A 21,776-nucleotide genomic window follows, 5' to 3' on the forward strand; every position below is an offset into this window, starting at 1 on the left:
TCACACTGCCCCACAGCAAAGGTATTGACAGCTCCGTCGAGATCAATACACCACACTGCCCTGCAAACTGAACAGAGAAGCCTGCCACGCTAACGTTGCCTTACTCAGCTCTGTCCATGTGTTTATATGACCTGTCTGTCCATCTACTTGCTTTCCAGCTACTGAAAAAAAAAGAAAAGAAAAAGACAAAAAACATGCCAAGCATCGATGGTCACTGTTCGTCTATATATGTGAAAAAAAAATCTTGTGCTGCTTTCTGTACACTTGGAGATGTTTAACTTTAAGCTGTAATTGTATCAAATATTGTTACTGGCAAAATGTTGTTTAAAGCAAAATTATCAATTTGATCCCTAGACACTGACAGAGTGAGATATTGTGCTAGCTAGAGAGCCAAATGAGGAGATCTTTGCTCTCCTCAGAATTTTCTTGTGTTTATATAAACATAGTCACTACATGAATCCTATAAAGCTGCATCTTTGTCAAGCTGCTAATAGCTAAGAACGGTGCTATACCATCCAAAGTGAAATTGGAGGTCGATCTCCTACCAGCAGTGTATGCACTTGTGTCGAATGTTACAAATTTATTTTGGTTTGAGATAAATGTAATCTGGACTTACGGTGTTATGATCACTTTAAAAAAAGAAAAAAAAACACTTTTATGAAATAGTCTGATCATAAAACACTGTTGTATCATCCTTTCTACACTTCTGAATCTTTACAGAATAAACTGAATACTCACCAAGCAGTCACGCCTCATTATTTTTTGTTCAGCATCTTGCACCAGGAGTGAATATTAAACTGTGTATGGAAAGCAGTCCAATGATTCAGTGACGGCTGTGAAAGTAGCATGTAATGCATACAGCCTCACCTGCTGGTGAGCAGATGACAATACAGTTTGTACTGAGAGTTGAATTATGGGGGAAATTTTCAGTCCGTTCATCACAGAATAACATTTATTTTGTCTGCACATTTGAGGTTTTAGCGAGGCATTTATGCAGATGGTGACCAGACCTTCTCTATTCAATAAAGTGTTCAGTGTAGGCAAAGAAAAGGGCACAAACCTGCCAGATGTTACAAGACATTAAATCCCACTTGGAGGACATAAGGAATCCCTGGAATGTACACCATGGCTTTTTCCAAAGCATTATATTCTTTAAGAGCAGTTAAAGTTAAAGGATTAGGTCGATTGGATTTTTGGAACTGTTAATTTGTCTTTATATTTTGTTAAACGTCGTCTCACAGGCTGAGATGATGGCTGCTAGAAGTCCCAAAAGCAGCTTTCCAACTTGTTTTTAGATCTCATATTCTTAAGTGTGTAAAGGTAAAATAAAAATCACATGTACTTAATATATATACACTTGTAGGGTTTTATTCATTTTTTTAACCTACAATGAGCATAAAACTCAAAGAAAACATGATCAAAGGCTATGACACAAAGGTAAAACAGGAATAGGATGTTCGACTTTACAGCTACTTACATCAATTTTCCTATCATAAAAGTGGAATAAAATGAACCGATAATTCACATTGAATGTTACATTATTTCATCCTCAATCTTTACACAATTTAAAAAAGAAAAGAAAAAAACTGCCTAAATTGTAACAGGTTGGTGATATTTTTTTTTGGCAAAGTTGATATCCCTCACATACCTTCTGGGAAGAAAAACACTTTCCATTTAAATGACTTTAAATACATTATCATAGCATTATCTTCAAGTAACAGGTACGGGTGTTTTTTAATCTTGGAACAATTGTTAAATTAAGTTAAAATCAGATGTAGACATTGCTATGCAGATAGATTGAGAGGATGCTTGCGACTTAAGGATACAAATGATTGGTTCACATTTACACTGAAAAAGAAGTCCCTGATGGAGGCTGTAAAACAAAATATTCACATTCTGCTTGCGTAAGTAAATATTGACATGGTTGCAGTATTTTCCCCCTTCTGCCTGCCCAGACATCCTCTTTCATGCTAAACAATAACATAGTCCAGTTTAAAATATTCACCCAAACAATTCCATGGCCGAGACCCTCATATATACACACACACACACACACACACACACACACACACACACACACACACACACACACACACACACCTCAAAAGTCAAGCTCACATTTCCATTTCCTCGAAAGGCGCGTGGGTGTAGTTAAGGAATTCATTTGATTTAACTTTGTCTATCAAAATATAGAATTCATTAATAATACATGGGAGGGCTAAAATACAAAGCAAGTGAACAGAGAAAATAAAATGACAAAGCCTTTTTTGTTTTTGCAGAATACAGTAGCTATAGGACCAGAGTTCAAAGTTCAGGCATTGTCAGGTTTTGTCCCCGAGGAGGGAGAGACACAAAAAGGTACAAAGGTCTTCCAATTACTGGGAGCCTTGATGCTCAGTTGTGGGTTAAGTTCAGCCCTGATGCCTGATCTCGGATCAGATGGTGAGGACTAAACACAACACCCTCCGGCCACTTCATTATGGCCTCATCTCGTCTTACCATCTCGCCGCTGTTTTTTGCTCAAACTGTCTGAAATTCCTGATCGGGTCTGGCAATCGAGCAAAGTTCGGTTAAGCTAAAAAACAAGTATCCGATAAAAAAAACGAGTGTATCATAAACCACAAACTGGGATTTAAAATTCATAGTCGTCTTCGGCCATATCGATGGCCCAGGCAAACTTCTCACGCTGGGTTTTGTTGTAGATCTTCTCCACGGGAATGCTCCACTTCTTACACCTAGGAGACAAGAGACAGAACATAGGATGGGCAAAGTTTATTATTGAACTAAAGTTATGTCACAGACACACACACACGATTATTTTTACCAAGCCACAGAGATGCGAGGGTCGAGATAGTTGAGCTTGGAAGTGCCGAGAGCAATTTGCTTGTTCTCCTCGCGGTCAGTTGCCTGCACCTCCAGCTTCATGAGCTGCTCCTCTATCCTCTGAAGAGCCTTCTTCTTGGCCTCCACAGACCTAAAGCAGCACACAAAGTAACAATTTGGGAATAGGGTTGACTAGGGAGACAACTATTTGTAAATAGCCAACTTTGAGCTGCTTACCTTTTGGATTTTTCATCTCTCCGTACTTTGGCATCCGCCTTGGAGCTCTTCAGTTCTCTCTTGGCATCAGAAAGCTGGTCCTTTTTAGCATCAATCTAAAGGAAAACAGGGATTAGCCTCATAACATTACAAACTAATATTGAATAAGACCATGTATATCATCTGCAAGAGCCTTCCACCATGTCAAAAACAATTTGGGCAAATTCAAAACTAACAAAGCAGATCATGACAAGGGCTGAAACTAAATATATTTATCGATTAATCTGCACATTATTATCTGGATGAAATTGATGACAATTTTGACATTTTATAAACCGAAATCCAAGGTGATGTCTTTAAATGTCTCCTTTTGTCAGTCCAAAGCCCAAAGGTTATTCCCCTTCATACACTAAAAAACTAAAAAGCAGGAAACCAACATAATTGAGGTGTAAAAACACATTTGCAAATATTACTTTAGTCAATCCTCAAAATTAGTTGGCAATTATTTTTCTAACGATCAATCAATTAGTCGACTAGACATAAACAATTTGAGGGGTTCAGGGCACTTATTAAAAAACAGTAAAAAACTATCAAATCAGATTTCTCACCTCAACAATGCCATAAATGTTTTGCTACTGTCATTAACCAATTTCCTTTCATTCAATGAACCAGATGTAAGCATTGGGGGATATATAACATCCTTACTTTAACAATTGAGGCCATTTCAGTGAAACATGATATGAACTAAGAAACTCCATATCAGGTTTAGCAACAAAGAAAAAAAAGTGTGTCAAGAGTATTCAAAAACACACATTACCTTAGCCTGCAGGTTCTGCATAGACTTCTCAAATGTCTTTGGTAGAGCCCTCTGATGGTTACACAGGATGGCCACAGCCCTGTTGGCCCTGTTGTAGGACAAGATCTTGGCTGTATCGTTCTCGTCCGCTAGAGAGACACAGGGAGTAGAACATGTTTTCTGTATGCAGAATGATTCATTACAGTAGTCACAGCCCAACACTAAGTCCAAACAAGCAATTCAGATGCATGTTGTTTGCCCCGTCCATTTATCTCTACTGGGACTAAAACATACAGGATTGAAAATGTGGTTTTAGATCCGTCGACCTCGGGTGGAGACGTACCACTTGTGAGCTGCTTTAACTGCTGTTGAAGGGTGATTGAAGCGTTGTAGGTACGGAAGACTTTGGCTGTGAGACCGTCCATCAGCTCCTGAAGATGCTTGTTCAGAACAGAAGTCTGGAGCAAAAAAAAAACCGTATCAAATAAACATCCATGCAACAGTGATACTTAACTGCCAATATAAATAACACAAGGCTCTAGTTTTATGCATGTTTATGTTTTGCTTACATTCAGGCGATCAAACAGGTCATCATCCGTCTCCTTGTTCTCCATAAACAGCTGAAGATTCTTGAATACCTAAAAATGAGGCAGAATGCGCATAAATACAAAAAGAGGCAAAGTCTGCACACTTGAACCTCTGAAACTCAAAGCTCCTGGACTGAACCAGCACAACCGTGGCTGAAAGTACTCAAATGTCTTGGGCAGTGCAACAGTTAGAATGCCATTAATCATAAGAAAGAAAAACACATGTTGAATATCTTTGTCATTTAATACAAATTTGAATGAAATGGAATCTATATGTACACACATTTATGAATCATTTAGATGTTTACAACCCATCGTGTAAACAGCCCGTTGGTCTCAGCAGAGTAAATCATAGCCCCCAGTGGAGAGGAGCACTTTATGAAATATCACAATTTGAGCTTAGATGAGGTTAACGTTCCTGATGGAATAGTTCGTCACACATGATCAGTTCAAAGACTGTCGCAAAGTTGAAAATCCAGGATACTGTCATTTTTTTTTTTTTTCATTTAAGGCTATGATTAAATACTCTAATACAGACAATAAAAAAGAAAGAAAACACAACTTCCAAACCCACCGTTGGGTTTTGAGGCTCAGAGGGTTGAAAAATAAAAAAACACTGGTTTATAGTTCTTACCCTTTTCTCCACAGGGACTTTGTTGTAGTAGCGGATGGAGTCTTTACCCAGGAAGTCAAACTCCACCACAAACTCTTGCCCATCGTTTTCGGGGTAGAGTTTGATGTGTTCGACTCTCAGTGAGCAGCAGCCCACAGTGTCCGCGGTCTCTCCTTCCTCCTTCTCATTACCCGCTCTCAGAGCCAGCTAGAGAACATCAGGACAGCAGGATTAAAAGCCGGTTTACAAAGACATTACCCCCAACTGCAGGCTCGTGTTCAAGCACTCACTAAACTCGCAAGTTACAGCCATAGTTAAAAAGCAATTACAGGACATTGAACTCCCTAAAGCTATATACAGTTCTGACAATGTCAATAGTAGCCATGCACCTCACACCTTGTCGATGAAGTAGAGTGCCACAGCCCTCTGTCTGATCCTCATCTCCTTAGACTTCCAGTCTTCGCGGTACTGGGTTCTGATGCGATCCACACATTTCTTCAGCCTGCGAGCCGTTTCATATTTCTGCCAATCCTTCTCGCCCTGCAGACAAACAGCGTGGACGAATGAGTGACTAATGATTTAGATGGGACCATGTTTGTGTAGACAGTCATACGAACACAAAATGTATAATTAGTAGGTTGTTGCACAGTACAGCAAGTAACGTGACATTGCAGTCTCAATATTTACTGATTGACATGGCGCCATGAAGTCTGTAACGATGATGCTACTTATAGATGAATGGCTTGCGACAAATCATAAACTCCTTGCAGTGTGGAACTCAGCCCACCTTGATCCTAGAGCTGGGATTCAGCATGATGTATTTGATGGAGCCTTGAATGTTCTCCGTCCACGACACCAGCCAAGTCACCTTGTTGTCATGACGAACCTCTTTCCACTTGGTGCCTGGAGGGGGCTCTGGGTGCTTAGAGTCTCTACGAGGAGCACATAAATAAAAAACATTTAAAATCAATATACTTACCTAAAACGTTGATCTACCAGCATTGACAAAAACAACCCTTCACTCACTTGCTGCAGTTGATAATGATGTCTCTCGGCTTGGTGCGACGTTTGAGCATGCCCATCTTAGGATGATCTCCACGACCGCGGAACAGGCCCGGGGGCTCAATGCGGAAGTTAGCAATACGCTCCCTGTGGTTGTCCATGATGCAGAAGCCGTACTCCTGCAAGAGGCGCTCATTCTCCTCCTTTATTTTCTACAAAGGGTAAAAAAAAAAAGCCTAAGCCATCTTCTTGGGTAAGTGTACATTTCATGAAAATAAAATGAATGGATGTTTTGTCAACTTTTTCTTTTCCATGACAGTCAGGCGCTGGGTGCCTACTCGTGCCAACTTTCAAGGGTGCTGAGGCAGTTTGCACCAGATGCTGCATAACCAGCTAACGTACCATCTGATTTTATACCAGACGTTGTTTTAAGTAAGTATTAAAATATTATCCGCGGGACATCAGTGTTTTCCCCCCTGAAAATGTGCCTCAAACTGAGCAGAGGATATTAATGATCGTGTGACATATTAGCAGCAGCGAGCATAAAATTAATATAGGGGAATCACTGAACTGATTATGTTAAAGCTCTGGTTGCACTAAAATGGCTCAATGTCTCTTCCATAATTACCATACACTGATAATTACGGAACAAACTAAAGAAATCTTCCGGCTGTGATTAGTTGTTCATAGTCGCATAACAAAGGGTGCGAGCTGCTGCGTTCCAAAAGTTTCACTACTTTTAACTCAGGGCACAAAGATTTGAGTAAGCAAAAAATGTGGCCTGTGTACAGCACCTCAAGGCCCTGTCACACAGTTCTGTACGGCAGAAACATGCAAAGCAGCTCAAAATGTGTCACAGTCCAAATAGGTCCAACTTTTCCACAGCGGTGTTGTAGCTGACGTATACATAACCATTTATTATACGCATGTCTAACCTATTGATACCGTATCACTTACTTATTTAAAACGTATCAGAGCGTCTGGCCAGCGGAGCTGGAAAAGTGCCATTTGGTTCACGTCATGCTGATGCTGGAGAACAGAATGTACTCTTGTCCTCTCAGCATCCTCCATGCTCTCTGATGATGGGTTCATGTATTCATCAAGACGTGCTGTGAAGAAGTGAGGATGAGCTACTCACAGGGACCCTATATACTATATTCAAACTATAAGCTCCCAAGATGCTAGCTGTACTGTAGAAACACGTTTAATAAGTTACTCCGTCGTCAGGCATCATCTTAACATAGGGTAGGAATAGGGTATCCACTCGTTATCAATAAGTTGGCTGTAGGGCTTCACCGCCAGCCGACGTAGCCTTTATCTAACGTACCTCTAACGCAGTCACGTAGGTAAGTAGTCACGTAGGTATTCACGTAGGTCTAACGTAACGTCTGCATATCTTATGAAGCACACGTCGGGTACGTCCGGTAATTTTGAACATGCTCAAAACATCAGCGTTCAACAACACACCCCAGCGTAACACAGTGAGCTCTTAACGAACACTACTTATACCTTACCTTATATCTACGTACACCAGCGTGTTGCCCATATTTTTGTATAAGTTATGCATTCGTCTGATACATTTTGTATTAGGAAGTGATGCGCTATCAACAGATTAGACATGCGTATCTGTAAATGTTCACTTTTCCGATCCGATGAAAAGTTGGACGTATTTGGACTTTTCATATACACCAGCATACGTTTCTGCCATACGGAGATATGTGACAGGGCCTTTAGATTTACTAAAAAAAAAAAAAAAAAAAACGATATGTTTATTTAAAATGTGCCAACTTTACTTGTAAGTTATAGTAATTTGGTTGTTTTGTACCAATTTTTGAGCAACTGATTTATTCAGATCCTCAACTGTCAAAAGGTGTGGGATCAGGGAATCTTGAACATGGGCTGGCATTACCGATATGTTATCAATTATACAACTATGTAATTAAAAAACTATTTTATTTTTTCAACCAAAGATTGTCCTGTAAAGGTTGATCGATATATTCACCAGTTTCTGGTCCTTTGTCTTGGCCTTCCTGGCCTCAGACTGTGCCTTGAAGTAGACGCTCATCTCATTGAAGTCGCACTTCTTCAGGTCTGTGAGCTTACCCTTCTCCTCTGGAGACATTTCCTGCATCAGCAAAACAGGGTACTCTCAAAGAGAAATCTTTCAACACTTACTTCACTGGACTCTACACAGATTGTTACGTTTATTCACAAAAATGCACTTTCTTCCTACCTTTCTCCAATCTTTAAAGAAGTTTTTGCGGAAGATATCCTTTGTGGTGTACTCATGGTCCAGCATTTTGGCAAAGAACGTGGCCACCTCTTCTGCCTCTGGCCTGAGTTTCATGTGCTTACCTAAAATATGCAAAAATATGTGCATTACGTCCACCACTGACATGCCATTATATGATTCAACAGTGTAGCCCTCGACTGGTTTCAATCTTACCATCATAAGAAAATTTGACGTTACTAGGAAGAGGCTCGTATGGTGGTGCAAACACAGGACCATTGTGTTCCAGAAACTTCCATTTGACGCCGTCTGTGTATCTCTCTTCTTCCCACCTGGAATCAACCAAATAAGGAGTTTTAATATAGCCGAAAAAACATTTATCCAAAACAAACACTCAATACATCCATATAGGATGGAGGCATCACACAGCTGGCTGTTTAAATAACTCACCATTTCCACTTCTCCTCTGGCTCTTTCTTTGCTTTCTTTTTACCATCAGCGACTTCCCTTTTGTTTTTTGTCTTTTTGGGCTTGACGTCGTAAAAAGAGGGAAGAGAAACCACGTTATTTTGCTCACAGGTTGGCACCAAAAGCATTTTTATTTTATAAACAGATGTTCCTCCCAAAAAAAATGTATTTTGAGAAATTAAATATCTCTTAATTGTTTAGAGGGAAAGCCCAAACCCGTGTTTGCAGTCTGCTTACCTCTTCATCTGGTTTCCTTTTCTTGACTTTCTTGTCATTCTCAATCTTAATTTTTTTAGGCTTGAATTCAGAGCTGGAAAAAAAACATTTGTTACAAATGTAACTCAGACAACAAAACCTGACCCTAGCACATGGAAGACATAGAGGAACACTCACTCATTATCAACGTCACGTTCTCTTTTTAGAGATTTCTCATTTTTAGGAGAGTGGTAAAAATTATCCTCTGGCTCAGACTTCACTTGAGGGCTGCAAAAGAAAAATCATTGAAAATCAGAAATGGATTTATATATAAAATGCATCTGCTGGTATTGAAATATAGTACTTAAGTGACATGTAGACATACCTGGCAAAGCCGTTCTCCTTTTCCTTTTTGACTTTAACATCAAGCGGCTTAATCTGCAAGATTTACAAATGATGTTGTAAAAGATAATTAACCTGTATCATAAAAGCTGAATCACAGCCTTGTCACCAAATATTGTAATGGTTAATCCAATTTATATAATTATGACTTTTACCTTTGTGTAAATTTCTGCATAAACATATTTAGTTGATTCAGAGTGGCTGAAGTTAGAGCATGTAAACCAGGTACCCACCGTGGACTAAGAAGCCATTGCACAACACTATAATAGTAGTGACCAGGACTGTGTCTGATATTATACACCAGTACTCAACATTTGCTCACCAATTCAGAATAAAAAAAATGTTTGAAGTTTAACAAGAGCTGTACCAAATTCTTAATTCCGTTTAGCCATATGAAGCTGTGGAATCAAAAATAATATGTCCGCACCTATAGTGATCCATATTCTGCGTTTTTGATCATTTCTACCACCTGACTGAAAGGACAGTTTATCAAGTCTATCATTATTGAAAGAGAAGATGCAACAAAAACAAACACATACATCTTACTCGTGGTTTAAGTAGCTGCGGGCCATGAACATGTGTATGATTTGACAGAGCTTTATATTGCAGAATAATTCATAATGATGAAGCCGAAAATCGCTACATTACATGCACAACCACATGTGCATTCTTCCATGAATTATGTGCATGGTAATTCACCTTCTCCTTGTGCTTGTCCTTGTATTTGTCTGCGCTGCCATCTTTGTGCTTCATCTTTTCCTTCTCCTTGTCTCTGTGCTTTTTGTCAGAGGAGTCCTTGTGATCACTAGGAGGTAAAATAAATAATGTAAATTTAGGTTGTTTCACCTTCCACTATTCAATACGGGAAATACTGCCGTAACCAAGTGGTACGTCTTGTCCACTTTGAACAGATACCACCAGAATATGCAATCATCAAGAGTCTGGAAGCACACACCATACCTGTTGCAATGCTTTGATTTCTCTCGTTCCTTCTCCTTCTTGTGGTCCTTATGTTTGTGTTCCTTGTCTTTATACTTTTCTTTATGCTTGTGGGAGTCTATGAGAAGAAAACAGTGTCACCTTCTTCAAAAGTGAAAGATTGACTGAAACATTGGTAGGGTTGATGTGTGCCTACATTAGTATGATTCTAAACACAAGTGGCAAAGACGAACAGAGTGCACTTTACTCAACCAGGTGCTAATGTTGACCGGCTGATGAAGATAATCTGATCAACAGATAACCTAGGGATCACGTAAAAACGTGAGTTAAATTACTACAAAAAAAAGGGTCTTAAACATGCGCCACAATCTGAATTTCATGCAAAATGAAGACTGAACATCTATTACACAGTGACACAGCACCACCTACTGCTCACATGATCTCAGTGTGCACGAGACAATATGAAACAGACAGGTTGAAACATGACTGAACTAAATAGGCTTTCGCCCTCTCTAATTTGTAAACCAAAGCAGGAATAAAAAAGTATCTTATTGTAGGAAAAAGGTCCATACCCAAATCAAAGACACGACACCCACACAGACATAAACACATACCAAATCAAGCCTACGTGCTTTAGCGGCTATAAGGCTATAGACTTGGTCACAAGCGCTGCTGACAGCTAACAGCCTAGTCTACTAAACATGTCCCTAAAACACGTTGTCCATATTCCTCTGGTGTGCCAGTGTAGGCCTAAAAACAGCATACATGTTCAAACAGAAAAGGGAGTGACATGCTCTCAAAGAATGACAAAACCTTAAGCTTGATTGTTACATGCATCACTGTAAAACTAGTTGGCATTTGGCATTGTACATCATTATTTAAAGGTGAGATACAATTGCAATAAAATAGCCCTTTTGCACTCCCATTACATACTGAAGAGCACATGTGACAGCCTTCTGGTCAAGAGTGCACACTATAGCTCACATATGACATATAAACAGACTGTACAGAATGTATGCAAAAAGTACAATTTGTGCCAGAGTTATGCTCTTTAAAATAACAACAATGTTGCATGTTAATCTAATGATGTTCAACTGTCCAGATTAAAGGGAATTAATACCGCTCTCTAGACACCGAGAAGAGAAGCCAAAACTCTTCATGTCCAACAGTCAAATGTTGTCCCATTGCTGATGAATGAAAACCAAACAAGTGGACTAGTACAGCTGTCTAGATGATTTTTAGCAATACAAAAAGGAGTCAATCTCAGATCAATAATCCATGGCAATAATCTGGTGCTGGAGTATTTTTATAAGAAGACTGAACATTTCACTTAAAACTAGATATATTGACTAACTTGAACAAAATGGCTAATATTCCATTGTTTAGAGTGTATACCCTGGAACGGTACTCCCAATAGATTAAATTAAAAACAAAATGCCGTTTTCTTGGTTTGATTATGGGTGGTTATATGGTTATATAGATTTCTAGATCTTAAACAGAAAATCATAATGGCATTAAAAACTCCCAAACTTGTCTCACTTTTTACTTTAAAATGTTGTCAAGATGCTCCAATATCCTCGTTTAACTTGTGTGACGATGAATTAAAGTTGACGACATGTGTCGACTGTTGAAATGTGGATCCAACTTAAAACGGTCCACTTTCTCCTCGCATGTGGGAATGTAAAGTCCCTGTAGCTAAAACAAATACATCATTTAGCTTATGAAAAGGCGTCCACGGCCGTGTATTAAAAAAATTAAAAACCCTTTATGGTCACTATGTGGGATCTCAACGATGCACTGTGCCTTCGCATTTCTCTTCCACACAGCCATCTGCACTTCCCAGCCTGGGTTCAGCAGCACTGTCAGGCCGCTACACTGAAAAAGAAAATGGCGCAGAGACTAAGTCCTCAACCCCCAAACCCTCACTTTCAGGTGGGAAATATGGCATTAAAAGCCAACCAACAAGACGATCCAACACGACAAACTGATAAAACACCTCGAGGTGTGTGGCAATATGGAGTCGGATGGAGAAAATAACTTGCGGAAACGCTTTTATTAGACCTCCCTTTTGAACAATAGTCGCTTGAGAGTGAGACCGAGGACTTAGTCTCTGGACGCCATTTCTGCCCTCTACTGAGAACTACCGTAACGTTGCATTTGATCAGTGAAGACATGTCAGAATTTGAGGAAACCTTTCTTTTAACTTGGTAGCTTTGTGTCACAACTTACCATTGAAACGAGAGCCACCGTCAATCTGAAAAATCAAAAACAGATGAATGTTAAATATCGTAGTGGCTAACTAGACGGCTAACTAACTTTGAACTTGCTGGATGGCAAAGGGAGTTTGTTAGCTACCTTGCTAGCCGGGCTAGCTTGCTAGGCTGGCTTGTAACATGGTTTAGCGGCTGATACCGAAGCCGCTACGGCTAACACTGGCTATAGCTAACGCCAAAGCAAATGTGTGGCTTCCCCACTTTGTCTGGAGAGTCCATGCCTAGCCATTCAAACCTAAAAGCTATATAGACAGTAACTCTCCGCTACAATACAAATAAAATCGTGATGAAACGTGTCAAGAAGCTGTTATCAACTAAATTAGATGGCTTAACGTTACAAACACACTGGGCTAGCGCGGGCTAGCAGGCACTATTCACTGTTAACCAAGTTATCTTGTCAAACCAAGCAATACAACGGAGGCAAGAACTGTTACCCATTAACCACCAGTGATGTCATTACCTGGTCCTCACTCATTTCCTAAGAGTTGTTTGATTGAAAAATCAAAAATAAGTAACGTGTAGGGTTACAGCACATCGGCGAGGAGATGCAGGCAGAATGAAGAAAAGGCACAGTTGTGTAATATATGTAAGTCCCAATTGTACACTAATGCGCATGCGCCTTAATATAAACGGTAGGGAGCAGCGTAGCTCCTCCTCTTAACAAAACGTGTTTCTTTTCAGGCCCACGATGGTCACACACAGTCCTCATGAGTGAGGTGCACATGTATCAGAGCACAAGCTGCTCCAGGCTCTACTTATTTATCTGTTTTTTGGTTTGTACTCACCTTATCAGATAAGTGACTGAGAGCAAAAGGAAGGAGCAGCTCTTTGTGCATATACTTATTAGTAATAACATAATTTGTCATTATCATCATGTCTGAAGAGGTCTGTCCATTACCTATATGCCCATCGGTCATTCAGTGATAATGCATAACAATCTATAGGTCTTTCTTTTAGTGATTTCAAACATGGTGTCACCAGCATGTGTGGCACGTAACAGACAGGAGCCAGTCCCGCTCTGCACAACGGAGAGCCAACTGGCCTATCACATTACAACTCAATTTTAGCTGGCACTTAAAATTTAATTCAAAAGTATGATTCCGAATATTAACCTGAAATGTCCTAAAAGAAATGTAGGTTTAAGTCTGATGCCAACTGGTCTTTATAAATATTAAATTAAAATGTTTTTATTAGAATTTCCAAGCTGCTTGACAGATGACCACTGCAACTGCATGTAATCTGAATACACAGAACAGCATAAAAAACACCAGTATTTAAAAATAAATTAGTTATAAGCAATTACAATGACATGGAAACTTGCACTTTTATATTTTTTACGCTGTGTGACTTTCTCTTTGTCAGAGGTTATGAGAATAATATACATAGTGGTGATAAGAAAGAAAGTATTTCTCAATTAAGGATCAATGAGACTCAAGGCAAACTCATTTTTGTTTTCCACAAGAGGGCATTGCAGCCCATAATATTACCTAAAAAAGATCTCACCTGTCCTCAACTGCAATTATCAACATTTTATTGATACAAAATACTACGTTATAGATCCAGTAATATTCCTAGTAAAATCTGCACTCAGTGCATTTGTTTACAGTAAGTACAATACAACGTACAAACTGTACTTTCCAATCTTCTGTGAGGCTTCAGTGAGTGTTTTAGGTCACAATTGACAATCCAAGTTGAACTAATATATCACACCACAGAAACATGTCACGAGTGGACTTTAAAATGTACCAAATAACAAAATACATTTGAATAAAGTAATTTGTGTGTAATGTATCTAATATCACAATTGCCTTTAAAGAACTCTTGGTATAAATAATCAAAGTGTAACAACAGCAAGACATTCAAGAGATAAAGAAGGCAGTGGTGAGTTCAGAGTGTAATACATGTACTGCTCATTCTTTCTCTCCTTATAGATCTACATCAACTTGACTACGATTGAGAGCCTTGGTGGCCGCATGGTTACAGCCAAGGCCATATAACCACAACATCCCGGGTTCAATTCCGTCACATAAAAAGGCCAAAGTGCCAAAATCATTATCTTTAAATGTTTTGTTTTTTTAAAACTTGATTACGATCATGCATAGTCAAATGTCTGAACAACAAATTAATATTGTTTATTTCTTCAACAATATTGTTTTTTCCCCTCATGATGTTAGAAGCATCAGTTTCTGTTCGGATGTAATAACCAACACACAATCTTGTTGATTAAGCAGAGCTGCAAGGTTATGAAGGCACTGTTGTGGGAACGTTGTGTCCTCACTTGTGTTCTCAAACGACATGATAGTCCTGATGGTTTGGCTTTGAAAGTGGTGTGGCTGGGTTTTGGTATAACAGCATGTAGGAGTCACACAACAACCTGCGCACTAGTTCAGGAGCCTGGGAGGGGTTAGACCATGCCAGCTCCTCCTCCGGCTGGGACAGAAAGTCACCCACCTCCGGACAAGCTCGGATCTCAGGAATGTTGTAGCCATGTTGATCGTCACCTGTAAGAAAAGAGTGGCCTTAAGATTAGACATCAGCTCAAGAAGAGATAAAGACGTCAGAGTGAGGCTTTATCCAGAACTATACAGTAGAGGCTGCCTCATCACTAAATAAGGCAGGCATGTGTAACCACCGCTTAGAAAAACCATAACAAGTGTGAGTCTGCACAAACATCAGAATAAAATGACTTTGTAATTGCATAATGTCATTAATGGAGAAAAAAAACATTTCTTACTTAAGCCAAGAAACAACATATTAATTCAACTAAACAACACTAGCTGGAATCTATCTTACCGCATCTGTCTGCCATGCTGTCAAAGAAGAGCCAGGAGTGAGGATCAGGGCCGTATTTGACAAAGGAGACATAGTGGCTGGTTTGAATGCAGAGCACAGCAAACAGCTGCATCATGTGCCTGGGCACAGGAGTATCAGAGGCTACGTCTGCTGGTACTGCCAGAGCTTTGGGGTAGTGAGCCTGCCGCGAGGGATGGGTGTGGACCTTTAAGAGAAATAGAAAATAAAGAGTTTTACAAGTTTGGTCGGTGGGATGCTTGACATCTATGAGAATCAGAATCCAGTTTATTGCCAAGTACGTTTTTACATAAAATGAATTTACTTTGTTGTATTGGCAGAACATAAACATAGTAAGATACATTACAATGCAAAAAAACAAGAAAGATACATACATATAGAAATAAAAATACTATAAAGAATATGTAGAAAATGGAAGAGCTGTGCAGTTTTTATAAGAGGTAGTTGTGTGCACAAATGTGCAAGCTCATCTGGCTAACCTGTGTGTTGCAGGTAGAGCAGTACTGCTTTATTCTTCCTGGGTGCATTTTGCGATCTGGTAGACACTGAAGACACTCATACTCGGCCAAATGCCCACAGACAAAACATTCCCTCGGAGCTGTTGGGGAAAAGTAGGAGAACCGTAAACATCTTTAAGCTCTTAAAAAACACTGGATTAAAAGAAATCCATTCACATCCTAAATGATTGAAATCAGTGCCGATTCTGTCCGTTCCTCACAGTTGTATAGGAGATCTGTGATGTCCAGCTCAGTGGAGGGAATTATGTGAGAAAACATCTTATACTTGTTTCCAAACCTTGGCATCTGAACCATTAGACATGACGGCATCTGAGGGACAAATAAGGAAAGGCAACAACATCACTGTACAGAAGGAAACTTGATAAAGGCTACTTTTCCTTTTAAGAGGAGCACACACTCACCTCTTCAAACTTGAGGTCCCCTGACAGGCAGGATGTGTCCAGCAGCTGTTGGACAGTGGGCATCTGTCCCATCTGTTCTTTTTCTAGAAAGATCTGGAAGGTGTAGGCACCCTGACATGTTTCTTGTCTCGATCTAAAAAAGAAACTGAATTTCAGTAACTTAACAGTGAAATAGGACAGCGTATTTAAAGGGTAACTTCTGTTTTTTCAACGTGGGCTCCACTTTCCCATGTTTTGGGGTCTAAGTGACTTATGAGTAAAACATTTTTTTGAACTTGGTCTAGTATTGAGGGAGAGCGCTGCAAACCGACCCTACAGGGAAATAAAACATTATTTACATTTCGCTTGATACGGTCTGTTTATCGTTTCATGTGACTCATTGATAGAGACAACAGTGGAAATGTGAGTACCGGTGTTGTCAAAGTTTGTTGCATTGGAGTACGGAAAGTGAAGCTTTGTGTTATGAAAAAAGATTTTAAAATAAAATGTCATGGCTAAATATTAAGCAGATTTCAGAACAAGACTTCTGAGCGAGACTTGGTTAGACACAATAACAAACAAACCGGATCAAGTGAATGATAAAGAAAACTTTTTATTTATATGTAGTCGTTACCTTAATATTGTCAGACACTCAGACAATAACAATCTGAACCCGTCAGTGACAAAAGCAAGCCCTTTTAATGGAGGTACATGGTCGGTGCTGAATTTCCCAGAGCGATAACATTGCAGCTGTTTAGTGGCTGCCGTCTGCAGCGTTCTCGCTCAATACTGAACTATTTGGAATATTGTTGTCACCATTAGTCACAAAAACAAGGGAAAATAGGGTCCATGTTGAAAATATCAAAGTTACTCTTTATTACAAGGTAGTACGATCTTACCTGAGCTTGAGCAGTGGCTCCATGTAAAGAACTTTCTGAAAGAGGACTGTTATGAACTCCTCCGGGTCTGCAGGGAAGAAAATAAATTAAAACAGAAGTAGGCTTCAGTTTGTTATGTTGCAGTGATTAAAGATCTTCTATTGACATTTTCTTTTTTTCTAACAATGCATTTAGCATAATATGGGTGTGTACCTTTTTCCTCTGTTCGGAATGTGTCGCAGCCAAGCTGCTTCCGCAAATTCATCACACTCTCGGCCGGCACAAACCCTTGTCTGCAATAAATACATTAGCTATCAGTAAGCAAATACAAGAAGTCAAACACTGGAATACACCAAAACAAATCAGGAGCAAACACACCTTCTTATGCAAGAAAGGTTTAAGCAGAAGCACTTTGTGTGTTAGCTAGTGGACCTGTATCATTCAGACTTGTTCACCAGTTGAGACGATGTAAAATGTCATGTTTTTGTTTTTCAGACTAGATGATAATGCAAGGCATTAGAAAAACAAAGTCTTGAAGACAGTGTTTATACCTGCGCAAACGGTTGACTATTTTTCTAAGAGTGCAGGCTATGGGTTGCTCCGTGTCAGCAGGCTTTTGGCAGATATTATCCAGGGTCACGGATGAGCCGAACAAACTGAAGTGAGAGAAAGCCACATTGTTTTATCAACTCAGAAATGTATCTGAATACAGTTCAACATGCTTATTTAGTTGTTCATGATCTCCTCCAAATAAAATTGATGAGATTTAAGTCAATCTGAGCTGCGTTTGCAACTGTGTGCTACTTCAGAATCAAATGCGCTGAGCGGTGGTGAACTGGATTTACCTGAAGAGTGTGGCATCAAGGTAACAGGAGTTGATGTGACCCTGAATGCCTTTCATTTTTCCCACTAACAAAGACAAGGCCTCTGACTCAGGAATAGGTGGTGCATCCTCCTCTGTCTCCTCATATAGAGGAACTGAAAACAGCAAGCAAACATACAAAAACGGCTGTTGTCTATTAACCGGCATTAACACAGCCCTCATCGTTTCACCGGCAGCTTTAGATTTGAGAAAGTATTCAGCAGCAGCTTCTCACCAGGCTGAAACAGAGTCCAACTGGACAATCACACAGGCCTTCATGAATAATGATTAAGCTGCTTTTTCCCCAAGCAGGAAGTCAGAAATGTTGCGCGGGCACAATGTGGCACAAATTGTGTATCGTTTCAGGTAGCACAGACATTATTTCTCTCCACTAAATTCTGCTAGAGGTAAAAGGGTGTTAAAATGAAGTCCGTGTTTATTTATTTTTTACTTTTAACTTCCCCGTTTCTTTCACATCCTATAAATAAAAACACACACGATGTATAAAAAAAAGCTTTGCGTAATCTCATCTCATGTTATTTGTTGTCATGTTATTATCCGGGTCATGTGACATCAACGCCTCCCATCAGCTGTTACTACTATATAGGCCCTGACCAAGACCTACTGTGGTTTTTTTATGATGGTCGCCACCGCATTAAAGGCTTTTAATATTTCCTTTCTTGCTTTTACTAGTTCTATTGCCTGGATCGTTTTCCTGTTTATCCTGTTTTTCCAGAAGCACCAGACACATCTTAATCTACGGTTGATTATACAGAGCAACCAGTCATCTCTTTTTTCCAAAGATACCAAGTTCCACATTTTTACTTTGAAAACACTTCTACTAATAATATCAAATTACTATGGCGACGGCGGCACATGTAGATGCAGCAGCAAGTAGCTCCCACAAACATTTGTTTGAATAGTTTGTCTTTTTTCTTACTGGAGCACAAATGGGATATAACAGAGATACACTCATTAACATCTGAGAAGAAGGCGTGGTGACCGCATTAAGTGCAGTGGACCTTCAGACGATCGCCGCCCACGGCATCTTCCGACCACCCAGACAGTGAGCCAAGAGAGGGAGGGGAGCCAAGAGGGGCGCAATGTCAAAGTTGATGGATGACGTTTCTCTAGTGTCAAATTTTTTTATGTTAAAGATGCCGTCAATATTATCCGCCCACTGTTGTTTTTGTTTGTTTACATTCCTCCTGTTGCAAATTTAAAAAAATGCACTTCAGGAATGCACTACTACTACCGTTTCTGTTCTGTTCCGTTGTATGGGTCTAGCACAATGGACTAGGCTACAGTTGCATTTCGTCGTGCAACCCTGCATTTCATAATGACAATAAATGAGCCATGAATCCCTGAAACGTGTGTAAATTTCAATAGTGTGTGTATGTAAGCCTGTTCCAAGTGTCTAACCTGGAGGTGTGTCGGTGGGTTTGAAGTTCTTCCTTCCTGTAGAGGAGCAGAAGAACCTCCTATCAGGGCTGCACTTTGTTATGGGAACAAACAAAGCTCTGCCCCCTTTGCAGGTGAAATACCTGTGGCCTCCGTACTTCCCATCAGAGCAGCCATTAACCTCATAGTCCTGAAACAATGAAAAAAATACATATCAGGTATGGAGGTCAATGCCTCACGCCTGACAGAAAACGTAACTGTACACAATTTTAAGGCCCTCACCAATTCAATCCCAGCCCAGTCATCAGTCTTCCCTGCAGGTACCCCCAACCACCGGACGACCCCGTACACCGTGACCCCCAAGTTGGACACCACCTCCACCAAGGATCCAACCTCCAAAGGCACAGGAGATGTTTCTGAACGTTGGCTCTGAATGACACCCTGCTCCGTATGGTTCTCCCTCACTTGTCGTGCTCGGGATCCTATATTCGGCATGGAGTTGATGCGCGTCACATCTTTTCTGTTTAGACCTGTGGAGAGGTATGGAAGCTGATGGTTAGAAAGTCACAAGACATTTTTTGGCTCGTCACATTCTGCCTCATCAGATTGACCTCCAGCTGACACAGAACAGGATATGTGTCACATAAGAGGTATGTAGACAGCTCAGAGTTCACTATGTGCCAAAATGCCAGACCATGTGATGACTCTGCTGTTTTACATTCCAGAGCAACAGGACCAGTTTTTCCAGTTTGTACTGCGTCTGCATCTTAAGCGCCCCTTTTGGCTGCTGATTGGAGGGGATAATTTTACAAAAGGGATTTTGTTTGATAAACTCAAGAACACTACCACCAAGTATCTTGAGGGGAAGAAATACCACATGTCGACTTTGAAAGAGGCAGGCAAGCTGTGACTTTGACCACCTTACTAACTTACCCCCAAATTGGCTGTCTTTCCAGTGTAGTCCGAGGGGAACAGAGTAGGATGGGACCACCTGCACGATCTCTGCCGCACTGAACAGGGGCAGAGGAGCAGGTTTCTTGGAGGACAAATTGTGATCACTGTCCTGCAAAGAAGACAAAATAAAACAAACTCAATACTTACGTACAGAACACAGATAAAGGCTCTTGTGTAATCAAGCGTACATTTGAGAGTCACGCATCTATCTAAGATTCTTTTGACTGATAACTCTGCCTAAAGACACAGAACAGCTGAAATGATATGGTCGTCCTCACCTATACATTTCTTGAGGTTATATTAGTGTGTATGTGCAACGATTAGCTTCAGAGAAACTTGATAACTGTAACTATGTCTCTACTACTTAGTTCTTTATCCTGGACACAAACACTCTGATGCTGCAAAGAATAAACCAGACTTTACCCACCACAAATTCCATCTCAAAGCCGAGCATGTGCAGGTCATCTTTGTCCTCCTTCCTCCCAATTTGCATCAGGTTCTTCACCAGCCCAGGCAGGTGTCCCTTCTTGTGCTTCACCACCACAAGGTCATCCTGAGACAGCTGACAGATAGCCATGAACAGCTGGGGGTTGCACAGCAGCTCCAGGCGTTTGCTTGTGGGAGATACGAAAAGCAGCAGCTGGGCCTGGTGGCGGGTCAGAGGATACGTGTCCTCCCTCTTCACGAGGCCTCCGCTCTTGGGGCTCCCCGCGTTGCTGCCGCCGCAGTACAGCAGCCCCATCAGCTCCCCGCGCTGCGTCTCTGCCTCCACACGGCCGATGTTTCCTCGGCAGAAGCCATTCCTCGACTTCCCGCGTATCACGATGAAAAACTTCTCCTTTACTACAGTTTTGGGCTCCATAATGCCACGAATAGGGTGTGTTGAATAGTTTAAAAGCAGGTAATTTGCCTATAGAAGCAGTTAACCTGTAGCAATACAACAGAAGTGCATTAGTACATTGTAGCCTGACAGCTTCTCGCTATAGGTTACTTAATTACAAAGTTTGAACAACAATAATTACACAAACATTTCGAATAAACATAATTTCCTGTTTAACAGTACTATTTGTGTCACTGACAATACAAACACAATGGCATATATCAATTAGCTATAATTGTATTTATGTATGAGGATATTAGTAGGCTTATAGTATAAAATATTTCAACACGTCCCTGCAAGAGCTAGCTCGAAAGTAAATTATAGGATATCCAACCTCTTTCAATAAATAGAGCTGCTCTGTAACTTTATTTAAAAACATTTTTATCACTATTCTTTGTTAGAGAGTCAGTTTAACTTTTGAAAAATAGAAACCGACTTACCGTTTTGTATTTGTTACTCCGCGGCCGGTTGCACTGCTGCAACATGAAATAATTTCCCCACAGACGCAGCAGGTGACTCCGGTGACAGATCTCCTCCTTTTGACTTCT

At 40.3% G+C, this 21,776-nt stretch overlaps 2 protein-coding genes across 2 annotated transcripts in view; both read right to left on the minus strand.

Annotated features, from left to right (window-relative positions):
• Positions 1 to 1,342: 1,342 nt before the first annotated feature.
• On the minus strand, positions 1,343 to 13,141 carry top1a (DNA topoisomerase Ia). The gene is made up of 21 exons (XM_029431187.1): positions 13,005 to 13,141; positions 12,501 to 12,525; positions 10,293 to 10,389; positions 10,032 to 10,137; positions 9,316 to 9,368; positions 9,129 to 9,218; positions 8,973 to 9,045; positions 8,718 to 8,797; positions 8,484 to 8,599; positions 8,271 to 8,392; positions 8,040 to 8,162; positions 6,062 to 6,249; positions 5,823 to 5,967; positions 5,432 to 5,575; positions 5,057 to 5,242; positions 4,405 to 4,473; positions 4,179 to 4,293; positions 3,857 to 3,984; positions 3,061 to 3,155; positions 2,825 to 2,974; positions 1,343 to 2,735 (listed from the first exon to the last, which is right to left on the minus strand). The coding sequence occupies exons 1-21, from the start codon at positions 13,017 to 13,019 to the stop codon at positions 2,633 to 2,635; spliced, it is 2,223 nt and encodes a 740-aa protein (XP_029287047.1). The 5' UTR covers positions 13,020 to 13,141; the 3' UTR covers positions 1,343 to 2,632.
• A 570-nt stretch (positions 13,142 to 13,711) lies between these two features.
• cyld2 (cylindromatosis (turban tumor syndrome) 2) overlaps positions 13,712 to 21,776 on the minus strand; it is an 8,089-nt gene continuing 24 nt past the window's right edge. Inside the window, exons 1-14 of the mRNA XM_029432095.1 lie at positions 21,669 to 21,776; positions 20,776 to 21,275; positions 20,328 to 20,457; positions 19,677 to 19,924; positions 19,416 to 19,584; positions 17,977 to 18,109; positions 17,683 to 17,787; positions 17,345 to 17,424; positions 17,153 to 17,219; positions 16,275 to 16,407; positions 16,074 to 16,182; positions 15,835 to 15,953; positions 15,338 to 15,542; positions 13,712 to 15,045 (exon numbers count right to left, since the gene is read on the minus strand). The exon at positions 21,669 to 21,776 is cut by the window's right edge and continues 24 nt beyond it. Coding sequence (XP_029287955.1) covers positions 14,831 to 15,045; positions 15,338 to 15,542; positions 15,835 to 15,953; positions 16,074 to 16,182; positions 16,275 to 16,407; positions 17,153 to 17,219; positions 17,345 to 17,424; positions 17,683 to 17,787; positions 17,977 to 18,109; positions 19,416 to 19,584; positions 19,677 to 19,924; positions 20,328 to 20,457; positions 20,776 to 21,210 — 2,148 coding nt within the window. The 5' untranslated portion in view covers positions 21,211 to 21,275; positions 21,669 to 21,776 and the 3' untranslated portion in view covers positions 13,712 to 14,830. The remainder of the gene's footprint in view (positions 15,046 to 15,337; positions 15,543 to 15,834; positions 15,954 to 16,073; positions 16,183 to 16,274; positions 16,408 to 17,152; positions 17,220 to 17,344; positions 17,425 to 17,682; positions 17,788 to 17,976; positions 18,110 to 19,415; positions 19,585 to 19,676; positions 19,925 to 20,327; positions 20,458 to 20,775; positions 21,276 to 21,668) is intronic.

The sequence above is a fragment of the Cottoperca gobio genome, chromosome 5 (assembly GCF_900634415.1).
Source record: "Cottoperca gobio chromosome 5, fCotGob3.1, whole genome shotgun sequence".
Classification (NCBI taxonomy): Eukaryota; Metazoa; Chordata; class Actinopteri; order Perciformes; family Bovichtidae; genus Cottoperca; species Cottoperca gobio.